Source organism: Rhinoraja longicauda, chromosome 10, assembly GCF_053455715.1.
Source record: "Rhinoraja longicauda isolate Sanriku21f chromosome 10, sRhiLon1.1, whole genome shotgun sequence".
Taxonomy (NCBI): Eukaryota; Metazoa; Chordata; class Chondrichthyes; order Rajiformes; family Arhynchobatidae; genus Rhinoraja; species Rhinoraja longicauda.
In genome coordinates, this window is record NC_135962.1 from 60,886,839 (window position 1) to 60,900,970 (window position 14,132).

General features: G+C 49.9%; 1 protein-coding gene across 1 annotated transcript in view; it reads left to right on the plus strand.

Moving 5' to 3' along the window:
• The window catches only part of LOC144597537 (coiled-coil domain-containing protein 170-like), a 73,848-nt gene that overhangs the window by 29,844 nt on the left and 29,872 nt on the right, over positions 1 to 14,132 (plus strand). The window contains exons 8-9 of the mRNA XM_078407016.1: positions 6,531 to 6,716; positions 11,722 to 12,039. Coding sequence (XP_078263142.1) covers positions 6,531 to 6,716; positions 11,722 to 12,039 — 504 coding nt within the window. The remainder of the gene's footprint in view (positions 1 to 6,530; positions 6,717 to 11,721; positions 12,040 to 14,132) is intronic.

Sequence of the window (14,132 nt, forward strand, 5' to 3'; positions counted from 1 at the left end):
CTTCTTCAGACTAAAGAAGGGATTGCAGAAGGGTCTCGACCCGAAACATCACCCATTCCTTCTCTCCAGAGATGCTGCCTGTTCTGTTGAGTTACTCCAGCATTTTGTGACTATCTTCAGTGTAAACCAGCATCTGCAGTTCCTTCCTGCACATAGTGTGCTGGTGATCATTGGTTGGCATGGACGTGGTGGCTGAATAGCCTGTTTTCACACTCTATCTCTTATACTAAACTGAACTAAAAACTCTAAGAGCATAGACCACAGAACAATACAGCACAGGAACAGCACTTCAGCCCACAGTCTGCCAAACATGATTGCAAGACCCTCTTATCTGCCTGCACTTGATCCATACCCCTCCATATCCATGTGCCTATCGAAAAGCTTGTTAAACACCACCATCATATCTGCTTCCATCACCACCCTCCAGCTGTGCATTCCAGCCACCCTCCACGATCTGTGTAAAAAATCTTGTTCCATGCATCTCCGTTCAAATACCATAACAACATTTCAAAGACATTGGGACAGGTACATGTTCAGAGGGATATAGGCCAAACGCAGCCAAGTGGGACTAGCACAGATTGGGTACCTTGGTCAGCATGTGTAAGTTGGGCTGAAAGACCTCTTTCCATGCTGTGTGACTCTATAACTACGATTCTACATCTCCTTTAAACTTTACCCCACTCACCTTGAACACCTTGAAGCTATGCCGAAGGTATGGCTCATTCAGACTGATGGAGGGTCCCAACCCGATATGAAACCTATCCATGTTCTCCAGAGATGCTGCCTGACCCGCTGAGTTACTCCAGCACTCTGTGAAACGTCACCTATCCATGTTCTCCACAGATGCTGCCTGACCCGCTGAGTTACTCCAGCACTCTGTGTCTATCTTTTTTATTTAATGCCCTGGGTTGCTGCACGGGTGCTGACAGAGTGCGTGCAGCATGTGCACTGAACTGCTGTTGCATGCTGCAGATCAATGATCCAATGATACTTTATTGTCACGTGTACCTAACTACAGTGAAATGCTTTGTTTTGCATACAACCCAGTACAATCACACAGCACACCTCACCTAGGCCGTACACAAAGAGTCGCCAGATTTCTGGCGCCGACAAAGTTACAAAAAGTTTTAGTTTTAGTGATATCAGAGGTTCTGACTATCTACCCTATCTATTCCTCATAATTAGCGAGTCTTTAATCCAGGTTGGTTCTAGATCACCTGTTGATCATCACCTCTCTGGGTCCCAGTCCTCCCACAGTAGTGTGGGAGACCTTCATCAGAAGAAGTTGACTCACGGCCATCTTCTCAAGGCCAATTATGGATGACCACTAAGCTTTTGGCATGCCATGGATCCCAGCTTCCTGACCATAATTTCCGAGAGTAGAGGTGTCGTGAGCAAACTCTCAACCCACTCAACCACAAACAGAGGATTTCACTTTTCATAACAAAAGCCGATCATAATCCCCGACCAGAAAGTGGTTTCTGGTGGACAGAACGTAATGGTTAGAAAAAGATAAGAGTAAACTGCTGTTGCCTTCGAGATGCCCAGCTTGCCAACATCCAACTGGGCTGTTAGTCATAAAATTAAACGTTTTAAGTTAGACACTAATGATTTCAGTGAGCGTGGAGTATGTGGAGAGGCTGTGTCCAATGTGCTTGTTACTTGATACTCAGTGGTCTGGCTCCGCTGAAATGTAATAACAGCAAGTCCTCATTTTTCAAAGTACTCCAAGCGATAATCTGATTTAAATAGTTTTTATATACATATATCTCTCGGCAACCCGGTTAAAGAAGATCAGGATCTTGTCCCAGCTCCAATTCTTAGACTTCTTTTTTTGAATAGTATAGGTGTCGGGGGTTATGGGGAGAAAGCAGGAGAATGGTGTTGAGAGGGAAAGATAGATCAGCCATAATTAAATGGCAGTGGACTCGAGGGGCCGAATGGCCTAATTCTGCTCCTATCACTTATGAACTTATGAACAATGGTGCAGCGGGTAGAGCCGCTGAATCACAGCACCAGAGACTGGGTTTAATCCTGACCTCAGGTACTATGTGGAGTTTGCACGCTCTCTCTGTAAATCACATGGGATTCCTCTAGGTGCACTGGATTCCTCCCACATCCCAAAGACGTGTGGGTTTGTAGGTTAATTGGCCCTCTGCAAATTGCTCCTTGTGAGTAGGGTGTGGATGAGAGAGTGGGATAACATAGAACTAGTGAGGACGGATACTCCTACCGCTGGGTTGTAAGCTATCCCAGCGCAACATGAAGTGCTGTTCCTCCAGTTTGCGTGTAGCCTCACTATGGCCATGGAGGAGGCCCAGGCCAAAAAGGTCAGTGTGGCAATGGGAAGGGGAGTTAAAGTGGTTAACAAACAGGAGATCCAGCAGGCCTTGGTAGACAGAGTGCAGGTATTCGGCAAAAATGGTCGTCGAATCTACGCTTGGTCTCGCTGATGTACAGGAGGCCACAGCGGAACAGTGGATGTAGTCAACGTTTCAGGGCTCAATGTCTCCCCAGCTTCTCATGATTAAGTTTTTATTTTACTGATAAACAGGTGTAAAATGGCATGGTTCAAGCTGTTCATTTGTTGGCTGCTTTAGGTTCTAATAAGCCAGGGTACAGTTAAGCTGACTGCGCTGTGAATGGCCAGGATGTTCGTAAGTTCATAAGTGATAGGGGCAGAAAACTTAGACCATTTGACCTATCGATTCAATCATGACTGATCTATCTTTTCCTCTCAACCCCAATCTCCTGCCTTCCCCCCATAACCCCTGACACCCGTACTAATCAAGAATCTATCAATCTCTGCCTTAAAAATATCCTTTAACATGGCCTCCACAGCCTTCTGTGGCAAAGAATTTCACAGATTCACCACCCTGACTAGAGAAATTCATCCTCTTCTCATTCCTAAAGGAACGTCCTTTTATTCTGAGGCTATAGGAATGGGAAGTGTGACTGCTTATACAGTAGTGGTGGTGGCAGATACGATAGTGTTATTGAAGCGTCTTGTTGATAGGCACATGGATATGAAAGGAATGGAGGGATATGGATCATGTGCAGGCAGTGGGGATTAGTTTAACTTGGCATCATGTTTGGCACGGACATTGTGGGCCAAAGAACCAGGTCCTGTGCTATACTTCTACCCCAAGACGCAAACCAACCTCCCTTCCATCGACTCCATCTACACCTCATGCTGCCTCGGCAAAGCCAGCAGCATGATCAAGGACCAGTTTCACCCTGGTCACAACCTCTTCTCCCCTCTCCCATCAGGCAAGTGGTACAGGTGTGAAAACGCACACCTCCAGATTCAGGGACAGTTTCTTCCCAGCTGTTATCAGGCAACGGAACCATCCTATCACCAACTAGGGAGCGGTCCTGACCTCCCATCTACCTCATTGGAGCCCTTTGAACTCTGTTTAATCTTTCGGACTTTATCTTGCCCTAAACTTTATTCCCTTTATCCCGTATCTGTACACTGGACGGCTTGCTGGTAATCATGTATTGTCTTTCCGCTGACTGGATAGCATACAACAAAAAAGCTTTCCACTGTAATAAATGAAACTAAACTAAGGCAGTTCACAGCTAATGAGGCACTGATACTTTTATATATCTGGCTCCCCATGTGTACAGACGAAGATCTCACAAGTAGTTGACTTTAGAGATAGAGCATGGAAACAGGCGCTTCGGCCCACGGAGTGCACACTCACCATTGATCCCCCATCCACATTCATTCTATCTTAGAAACATAGAAACATAGAAAACAAGTACAGGAGGAGGCCATTTGGCCCTTCGAGCCAGCACCGCCATTCATTGTGATCATGGCTGATCATCCACAATCCACCGGGCGGCACGGTAGCGCAGCGGTAGAGTTGCTGCTTTACAGCGAATGCAGCGCCGGAGACTCAGGTTCGATCCTGACTACGGGTGCTGCACTGTAAGGAGTTTGTACGTTCTCCCCGTGACCTGCGTGGGTTTTCTCCGAGATCTTCGGTTTCCTCCCACACTCCAAAGACGTACAGGTATGTAGGTTAATTGGCTGGGTAAATGTAAAAATTGCCCCTAGTGGGTGTAGGATAGTGTTAATGTACGGGAATCACTGGGCGGCACGGACTTGGAGGGCTGAAAAGGCCTGTTTCCGGCTGTATATATATGATGATATGATGATGAATTAGTAACCCGTGCCTGCCTTCTCCCCATATCCCTTGATTCCGTTAGCCCCTAGAGCTCTATCTAACTCTCTTTTAAATTCATCCAGTGAATTGGCCTCCAGTGCCTACTGTGGCAGAGAATTCCACAAATTCACAACTCTCTGGGTGAAAAAGTTTTTTTCTTACCTCAATTTTAAATGGCCTCCCCTTTATTCTTAGACTGTGGCCCCTGGTTCTGGACTCCCCCAACATTGGGAACATTTTTCCTGCATCTAGCTTGTCCAGTCCTTTTATAATTTTATACGTTTCTATAAGATCCCCTCTCATCCTTCTAAATTCCATTGATAACAAGCCCAGTCTTTCCAATCTTTCCTCATGTCAGTCCCGCCATCGTGGGGATTAACCTCATGAACCTACGCTGCACTGCCTCAATAGCAAGGATGTCCTTCTTCAAATTAGGAGACCAAAACTGCACACAATCTTATCCCACTTTCTCTTCCACTCCCTACACACTAGGGGCAATTAACAGAGGGCCAATTAACCTACAAACTACATGTGGGAGGAAACCGGAGCACCCAGAGGAAGCCCAGGTGGTCACAGGGAGCACATGCAAACTCCACACACTCAGCAGCCGAGGTCAGGATCGAATCTAGATCTCTGGTGCAGTGAGACAGCAGCTCTGCCAGCTGCGCCACTGTGCTGCCCTGTATGATGCTTCTGAGCAGATCATCTGTTTTTACAGCACAGAATAGAGGGTGTTAGTGTAAGGAGTGGTTGGACAAGCTTGGATTGTTTTCTCTGGAGCGCCGGGAGTTGTTGGGGGCAGGGGGAGGGGGGGCGCGAGTTGGAACCTGAGTGGAATGGATGGTCAGAGCATGTTTCCGGCAGTGGAAGTGTCAAAGACGGAAGGGACCACATTCTCTGTGTAACAAAATAAAACACAAGTTAGAAACATAGAAAATAGGTGCAGGAGTAGGCCATTCGGCCCTTCGAGCCTGCACCGCCATTCAATATGATCATGGCTGATCATCCAACTCAGTATCCTGTACCTGCCTTCTCTCCATTGCCCCTGATCCCTTTAGCCACAAGGGCCACATCTAACTCCCTCTTAAATATAGCCAATGAACTGGCCTCAACTACCTTCTGTGGCAGAGAATTCCACAGATTCACCACTCTCTATGTGAAAAAAAACGTTCTCATCTCGGTCCTAAAAGACTTCCCCCTTATCCTTAAACTGTGACCCCTTGTTCTGGACTTCCCCAACATCGGGAACAATCTTCCTGCATCTAGCCTGTCCAACCCCTTAAGAATTTTGTAAGTTTCTATAAGATCGCCCCTCAATCTTCTAAATTCCAGCGAGTACAAGCCGAGTCTATCCAGTCTTTCTTCATATTAAAGTCCTGCCATCCCAGGAATCAATCTGTTGAACATTCTCTGTACTCCCTCTATGGCAAGAATGTGTTTTCTCAGATTAGGAGACCAAAACTGTACGCAATATTCCAGGTGTGGTCTCACCAATGCCCTGTACAACTGGAGAAGAACCCCCCTGCTCCTATACTCAAATCCCCTCGCTATGAATGCCAAGTTGACAATGAACACACAAACTCTTTTTTCCCCAGAGTAGGGGAATTAAGAATCAGAGGGCATCGGTTTAAGGTGAGAGGGAAAGGGTTAATAAGAACCTGAGAGGAAACATTTTCACACAGGGTGGTGGTTGTATGGAATGAGCTGCCAGAGGAGATAGTTGAGACAAGTTCTATTACAACATTTATGACATTTGGATAGATTTGTAGTGGGATATGGGCCAAATGTGGGCAGGTTGGACTAGCTTAGATAAGGTGTCTTGGTCGGCATGGACCAATTGGGATGAAGGACCTGTTTCCATGCTGTATGACTCAATATGACTAACTTAGATGGAACATCTTTGTCAGCGTGGATGCGTTGGGCTGAAGGGCCTGTTTCCATGCTCTTTGGATCTATAACCCGAAGGCTCTATGGTCAATGGGTCTATGATTCTGTGACTCTATGACTCCATGGCTCTACAACGCTGTGGGTCTAAGGCTCTATGACTATGGTGTATGGCCCTATGACTCCATGGCCCTATGACTATGGCTCTGTGGCTCTTTGATTATGGCTGAATAATCCTATGACTCTATGACGCTATGATTCATTCACTATGACTATCACTATGACGCTATGACTCCATGACATAATGGTTTTAGGGCTCTGGCTCTAGGGCTCTATGTCTCTATGGCCCCATTGCTTTATGACTATGGCTCTGTGACTATGATTCTAAGCTGTGGCTCTATGACTATGACTGGCTCTATGATTCTTTGACTATGGCTCTATGACTATGATTGAGGGGATGTCCTTTGTGCCCAGGTGTACGAGATGTGCCAGGAGCGCCTGCTGTGGCAAAGCAAGGTCGGGTCACTGGAGGAGGCGTTGGCCCGTCAGGAGCTGGAGTTGAAGGCCGGCCGGCAGGCACTGATGAAGCTGGCGTCGGAGACGGGGAAAGCCCAGAAGGTGGCGGTGACCTACAGCGAGGACATGAAGACCGTCAGAAAGGTAAACAGTCAAGGCCTTAGTGGAAACCCACACGGGAACCCTGGCTCTGTCTCGACGGACTCATTATGCTGGTTGATCTCCACACGAACCTCCTGATCCCACCTTCACCCTCTGCTGGGAGTCAGCATGGACGTGGTGGGCTGAGCTGCCCGATTCCATGCTGTCTGACAACACAAGACAGGGTGAATGGATGCTGAGAGGTTTGTGCTCTGAAGGCAGGTCAAAGCTGGAGGGGGTAATCACCAGAGATTCACTGTGACATCTCTGCAGGGAAGAAAGGAATACTCTCCCCAGTCAACTGGGAAAACATATGTTGACTCCACTCGTCCCGTTTACCCCCATTACAACATGGAGGGCAATGTTTAAAGGAGACTAGACCAAGTGGACCCGTTGGGCCCAAAGCTCTCCTGCATTGGTGCAGCACCCTCTCCTCCCCCCTTGCCCCCTCCCCCCCCCTCGCCCCCTCCTCGCCTCCTCCCCCCCCACTCCTCACCCCTCCCCCCCCCCCCTCGCCCCCTCCCCTCCCCCCCTCATAGTATATAGATGTGTGGGGCAAGTTTTTTTATGCTAGTGGCGGTTCAGAGGCTTTTGGATAGGCACAAGGCTATGCAGGGATAATGTGTTAAAGTATCATTGAAGCACAGCACAGCACAGAAACTGGCCCTTCAGCCCATAATGTCTGTGCCGAACATGATGCCAACACCAGATCTGATCTGCCTGCACGTGATCCATATCCCTCTATTCCCTGCATATCCATGTGTCTATCCAAATGCCATTATTGTATCTGCCTCTACCATTGTCCCTGGCAGTGTGTTCCATTCACCCACCACCCTCTGTGTAAAAAACCTGCCCAGCACATCTCCTTTAAACATTGCCCCTCTCACCTTAAAGCTGTGCCCTTCCCGCCATGGGAAAAGCTTCTGGCTGTGTATCGGACTGTCTATTAGAGCCATATCCCTCTATGTCCATCTAAATGCCTCTTAAACCCGGTAATTGTTTCTGATTCCACAACCTCCACCTCCAGCAGCGAGCGTCAGATCTCAACGAATCTTTGCGTGGGAAGAACCTGTTTTTTTGTGTTCAATCTTTCCTTAAAAGACATTTAGAAGCTTAAAAGGTGGGATTTGAACTCTGGATCCTTAGGTAATTTAGTCAGGGCACAGGATTCTCAGTGTAATTACCACTATCCCACTGCTGTGTGACAGACGTGACTGGATTCAGTTTTGGCACATTGTACACCTCATCGTCTGGTGTTGATTACTGTTGGCAAGTGGGTTTGCGTATGAGGCAAATATGTATTGTCTCGCTGCTACCTGCTTTGAGGAGGTGGTGACGAGTTGCTTCCTTAAACCGTTGCTATCCATGTGCTAAGGCAACACTGGCAGCAGTAGACCCAAACACCCCAGTGGAGGGACTTACACAGCAAACCATGCAGCCTCAACCTTCTGAATCATGTCAATGGTTCAAGGGTTATCATGTGTACCAAGGTACAGTGACATTCCCTTTTTCCATACAGATCAGTAAGATTATTGCCATACATACAGTAAATACAATCGTAGATTAAGTAAAGAATATATAGAAACAGCCCGCTGAGTCCATATGCAACCAGGTTTTGGCACCATTTCCCAGTGCCAGCTGCGCTGCCGTTGGTCATAAAGTCTCCTTGCAGCCGTCGCCTCTGTCCAGGTCGTCCCGTGAACCGTCATCCCTCTCAGCCTCCCTGCCCCGCGGAGAGACGCCTCCCACAGCCAACCACGAGGCCGCGGAAGGAAAGGCCGCTGGTTTCTCCTCACCGGCCCTTTGTCCACCATCCGCCGCCATCCCCACTCTCTCCCCCTCCTCTCCTCCCTCCTCTCTCTCCCCTCCTCACTCCCCCTCCTCACTCCCCCTCCTCACTCCCCCTCCTCACACCCCCTCCTCTCTCCCCCACCTCTCTCACCCCTCCACTCTCCCCCTCACTCTCTCCTCACTCCCCACCTCTCCCCCCTCCTCTCCCCCCTCCTCTCCCCCTCCTCTCCCCCCTCCTCTCTTCCCCCCTCTCTCACATCTCACTCTCTCTCTCTCTCTCACTCTCTCTCTCTCTCCTCATCTCTCTCTCTACTCTCTCCCTCCTCTCCCCTCCTGTCTCTCCCTCCTGTCTCCCCCTCCTCTCTCCCTCCTCTCTCCCCCTCCTCCCTCCCCCTCCTCCCTCCCCCTCCTCTTTCCCCCTCCTCTCCCCCCTCTCTCCCCCACCTCTCTCCCCCTCCTCACTCCCCCTCCTCTCCCTCCTCTCCTCTCTCCCCTCCTCTCTCTCTCTCCTTCCTCTCTCCCCCCCTCCTCTCCCCCCTCCTCTCTCCCTCTCCTCTCTCCCTCTCCTCTCTCCCCTCTCCCCCCCTCCTCACTCCTCTCCCCCCTCCTCTCTCACCCTCCTCTCCCCCTCCTCACCTCTCTCTCCCTCCTCCCTCCTCTCTCCCCCTCTCCTCTCTCCCCCTCCACTCTCCCCCTCCACTCTCCCCCTCCTCTCTCCCCCTCCACTCTCCCCCCTCCACTCTCCCCCTCCACTCTCCCCTCCACTCTCCCCCTCCACTCTCCCCCTCCACTCTCCCCCTCCACTCTCCCCCTCCACTCTCCCCTCCACTCTCCCCCTCCACTCTCCCCCTCCACTCTCCCCCTCCACTCTCCCCCTCCTCTCTCCCCCTCCTCTCTCCCCCTCCTCTCTCCCCCCTCTCTCTCCCCCCTATCTCTCTCTCCCTCCTCTCTCTCCCCTCCTCTCCCCTCTCCTCTCTCCCCCCTCCTCACTCTCCTCCTCTCTCTCCCCCTCCTCTCCCCCCCCCTCTCTCCCCCTCCTCTCCCCTTCGTTGTGCCAGCAGGAGATGAGCCTGGGTTGACGCTCCCACTCCAGGTGGGTTCCCTCTTGCACAGCCAGCAGACGGGCCTGTCGTGCTGCTGGGGTATGGCAGCATTCTTCTTCAGACGGAAGAATGAAAGCATCGGCAAAGGGGCGAGCTACCACATGACATCAATTATATTTTAGTGGTATCACAGTGGCAGCGGGTAGAGCTGCTGTCTCGCAACACCAGACACATGGGTTCCATCCTGACCTCAGGTTCTGTGTGTGTGGAGTTTGCACATTATCTCAGTGGGTTCGTCCAGATGCTCCAGTTTCCTCCCTCATCCCAAAGACGTGAGGATTTGCAGGTTAATTGACCCTCTGTAAATTGCCCCTGGTGTGTAGGGAGTGGATGAGAGCGTGGGATTACATAGAACCAGTGTGAATGGGTGATCACTGGTCGGTGTGGACTGTGGGCCGAAGGGCCTGTTTCCATGCTGTATCTCTAAACTAAAACTAAACTCAGCCCTTCCAAGACCCGAGGGTTCAGGCGCAGTGTGGCACCATGCTATAATGAGGTCGTTTGGCCCATTGTGGCCATGCTGCACCATTCCCCTCTCATTATTTCCCTGTGTCCCTCCAACTCATTTCATCTTGAGCATGAGTGTATGATTCACCCATCAACCCCCATGTCTCACCCACCCATCCACCTCTCTGCACGAGGGTCAATTTACAATTCGCCGACCACACGTCTCTGGGATGTGAGAGGAAACCGGGGTACCTGGAGAAAACCCACGTGGTCACAGGGAGAACATGCAAACTCCACACAGAAAACATGCAGGTTCGAGGTCAGGATCAAACCTGGGTCTCTGTCGCTGTGAGGCAGTGGCTCGATCAGCTTTGCACACATTACAGCAGCACACATTACAGCCCATACTTTTTAGTCTGAAGAAGGGTCTCGACCCAAAATGTCACCCATTCCTTCTCTCCAGCGATGCTGCCTGATCCGCTGAGTTACTCCAGCATTGTGTCAACCTTTGATTTAAACCAGCATCTGCAGTTTTTTTCCTAGCCCGTACTTTAATGTCACTATGTGACATAGAAGAAGGCCATTTAACCTATCAAGTCTATGTTCACTGTCATCCCATTAATCCCACTCCCCTAATTGTTTAGTGCATCACCAGACTAAGAAACAGCTTCTTCCCCTCTGTAATCAGGCTTCTGAACGGCCCTTCCATAAGCTAGGGTACTGTCAGATTCACCTCTACCCCATTGCAGACATTGGACTTTGTCTGTGGAACTGATGCGCTACAATGCTGAGAACTATATTCTGCACTCTGTATCTTTTCCTTTGCTCTACCTATTGTACTTGAGTTTGGCTCGATTGTATTTATATGTAGTATTATCTGATCTGAATGGATAGCATGCAAATACATTAATCATGTATAGTCTTTCTGCTGACAGGTCAGTACGCAACAAAAGCTTTTCACTGTACTTCGCTACACGTGACAATAATAAACGTAACTCATTATCCGACCAAGAAAGCACAACAATGCCTTTACATCCATAGAATGCTTAGGAAGTTCGGCATGTCCCCAACAACTCTCACCAACTTCTGCAGATGTGCTGTAGAAAGCATTTTATCAAGATGCATCACAGCTTGGTTTTGGAACAGCTCCATCCAAAACCTCAAGAAATTGCATTGAAATGTGGACGCAGCCCAGACCATCACACAAACCAACCTCCATTCCATTGACTCCATTTATACCTCAAGCTGCCTCGGCAAGGCCAGCAGCATAATCAAGGACGAGTCGCACCTCGGTCGGTCACTCCCTCTTCTCCCCTCTCCCATCGGGCAAGAGGTGCAGAAGTGTGAAAACGCACAGCTCCAGATTCAGGGACAATTTATTCCCAGCTGTTATCAGGCAACTGAATCATCCTGCCACAACCAGAGACCGGTCCTGAACTACTATCTACCTCATTGGTGACCCTCGGACTATCCTTGATCGGACTTTGCTGGCTTTATCTTGCATTAAACGTTATTCCCTTATCCTGTATCTATACACTGTGGGTGTCTCGATTGCAATCATGTATAGTCTTTCCGCTGATTGGATAGCATGCAACGAAAGCTTTTCACTGTACTTCGGTACACATGACAATGAACTAAACTGAACTGAATTGCTTTCACCGTGCCAGGAGCGAGAGGAGGCGTTGCTCCTGAAGGCGGCAGTGGAAGAGGAGATGCGGTTACTGCGGGAGCGGTTTGCAGACAGCCAGCGGGCATTGGGCACTGCCTGCCAGGCCCAAGAGCGGCAGCGCCAGCACGCCAGCCAACTGGACGCGGGGTTACGCAGTAGTGCCAGCCAGACGCGGGCAGCCGAGACCCTGCACCACGCCTTCCTGCAGCAGCTGGCCGCCCTGCTCTGTGATGGCACCACTGCCCTGCCGTCCACCCAGGAGGCCGTCAGCAGCAGAGTGAGGGAGCTCAGCGGGAGCCTCCGCGCCCACACAGCCGTGAGTGTCCATCCATGCGGGGAGAGGTGATGGGGGCAGGGAGTGGGGGCGAGGGGAAGGGGAGGCGGCGGTGAGGGGGAGGGCAGAAAAGGGGGAGAGGGGCAGTGTAGCCACATAGAAACCTTTAAACCTGTCCTATCCATGTACCTGTCTAAATGTTTCTTAAATGTTGTGATAGTCTCTCCAGCAGCTCGTTCTGAGACCCACCACCCTCCGAGTGAAAAAGTTTCCCCTCAGGTTCCTATTAAATCTTTCCCACCCTCACCTCAAACCTGTATGTTCTGGTTCTTGATTCCCCTACTCTGCATTTACCTGATCTAGTCCTCTCATGATTTTATACACCTCTATAATATTAGCCCTCAGCCTCCTGCGATCCAAGCATTGTAGAGCATTAGTTCCACAGACAAAGTCCAATGTCAGCAATGGGGTAGAGGTGAATCAGAAAGTATCCTAGCTTATGGAAGGACCATTCAGAAGCTTGATAACAGAGGGGAGAAGCTGTTCCTGAGTCTGGTGGTGCGTTGGAAGGATGCAAAAGATTGATGTCCAGGATAAGGTGTCCATTGTCTTAAACTGGTAATATAACAACATTTAAAAGATAGGAAAGGTTTAGAGGGATATGTGCAACCGCGGGCAGGTGGGACTAATGTAGATGGGGCATCTTGGTCGACATTGGCAAGAGGGGCTGAAGGGCCTGTTTCCGTGCGGTATGACTCTGACGCCTCTCCATGAGGTGTGGAGTCACACAGCACAGGAACAGGCCCTTCAGTACAGTGCATCCATATGGGCCAGCTTTCCTCTAAATCTGTCATATAACAGTACAGCTCAGGAACAAGCCCTTCAGCCACAATGTCCGTGCCAAACATGATGCCAAATGAAACTAATGTCATCTGCCTGCATATCACATCACTCCTCCATTCCCTGCATATCCACATCTATATCTATATATCTATATATTACTAAAACTCTCATCTTGTATATTTGTGGGTTTGTGGATATATTTGTTCCTGAAATATAGCCAAAACGGTACACGATAGCGCCACAATTTTAGGCCCACCCTACTCACCATTCCCCTGCGGTCTCGATTGATCATTTTGTTACATTTTAAAAACAATTAACTTAATAAACTTTAATAAATGTGCTCCCCACCGGGAGGACAGGCGCCCGTCCCGGCATGCCCCGCGCCTGACCTTCCTCCCATGGTGCAGCACGGCGGCAGAGGGTCAAATAAGATGGCCGTCGCCCTCCAGCTGCCGCTGCAGGAGCGTTTTCTACCCAAAGGGTCCACGGCTTGCTCTGGCCGCTGCGATGGCCGTCCAGGGCCGAGGTGAGTGCTCCCTCTCCCCTTTCCTCTCCCCCCCGGCCAACCAACGGCCCCGGGGGGCACACCCCGGCTGGCAACGGGTCCATGGATCATCAGTTGGGGGAGAGTTGCCGGGCCTGCAGGAGAGGCTTGCACCTAACGGGGGTTGACGCGCCCGCAGGAGAGATTTGGACCCAACGGGTGCACACCCGTCTACATCTAAAAGCCTCTTAACCACCACTATCATTTCAGCCTTTCCTATGTATGCAGTGATAGAATCATACAGCACGGAATCAGGCCCTTCAGCCCAACTCGTCCATGCCGTCCAACATGCACCATCTATACTAGTCCCACCAGTCTGCGTTTGGCCCACATCCCTCTCAACCTTTCCTATTCAGGAAGAATCACGCCTACTAGCAGTATCCATGATATTGGCCTTTATTTCCTCATATTGAAGTCCTGGGAATCCAGAAATGTAGACTTCGCGGTTGGGAAGACAGGCGAGGCTGAGCTTACTAAAAGCGGGTAAACAGACAGGATTTATTCCAAACTATGAGAGCTTGTGTTAAAGTAAATACTAAAGAAATTACCCTGGTGGGAGGTAGCCAGAGGACAGGGTAGCAGGTGATCAATACAAGTACCAGAGGGGAGATTGGGAAACATTTTTAACGCAGAGAATTGCTTTGATATGGAAAACAATGCCTGAACTGGCAGATTCTGCAAAAACCTTCCAAGGGGAATTCAAAATATGTTTTCAGGGGAAAAACAATAGCAGAACCATGATAGTAGC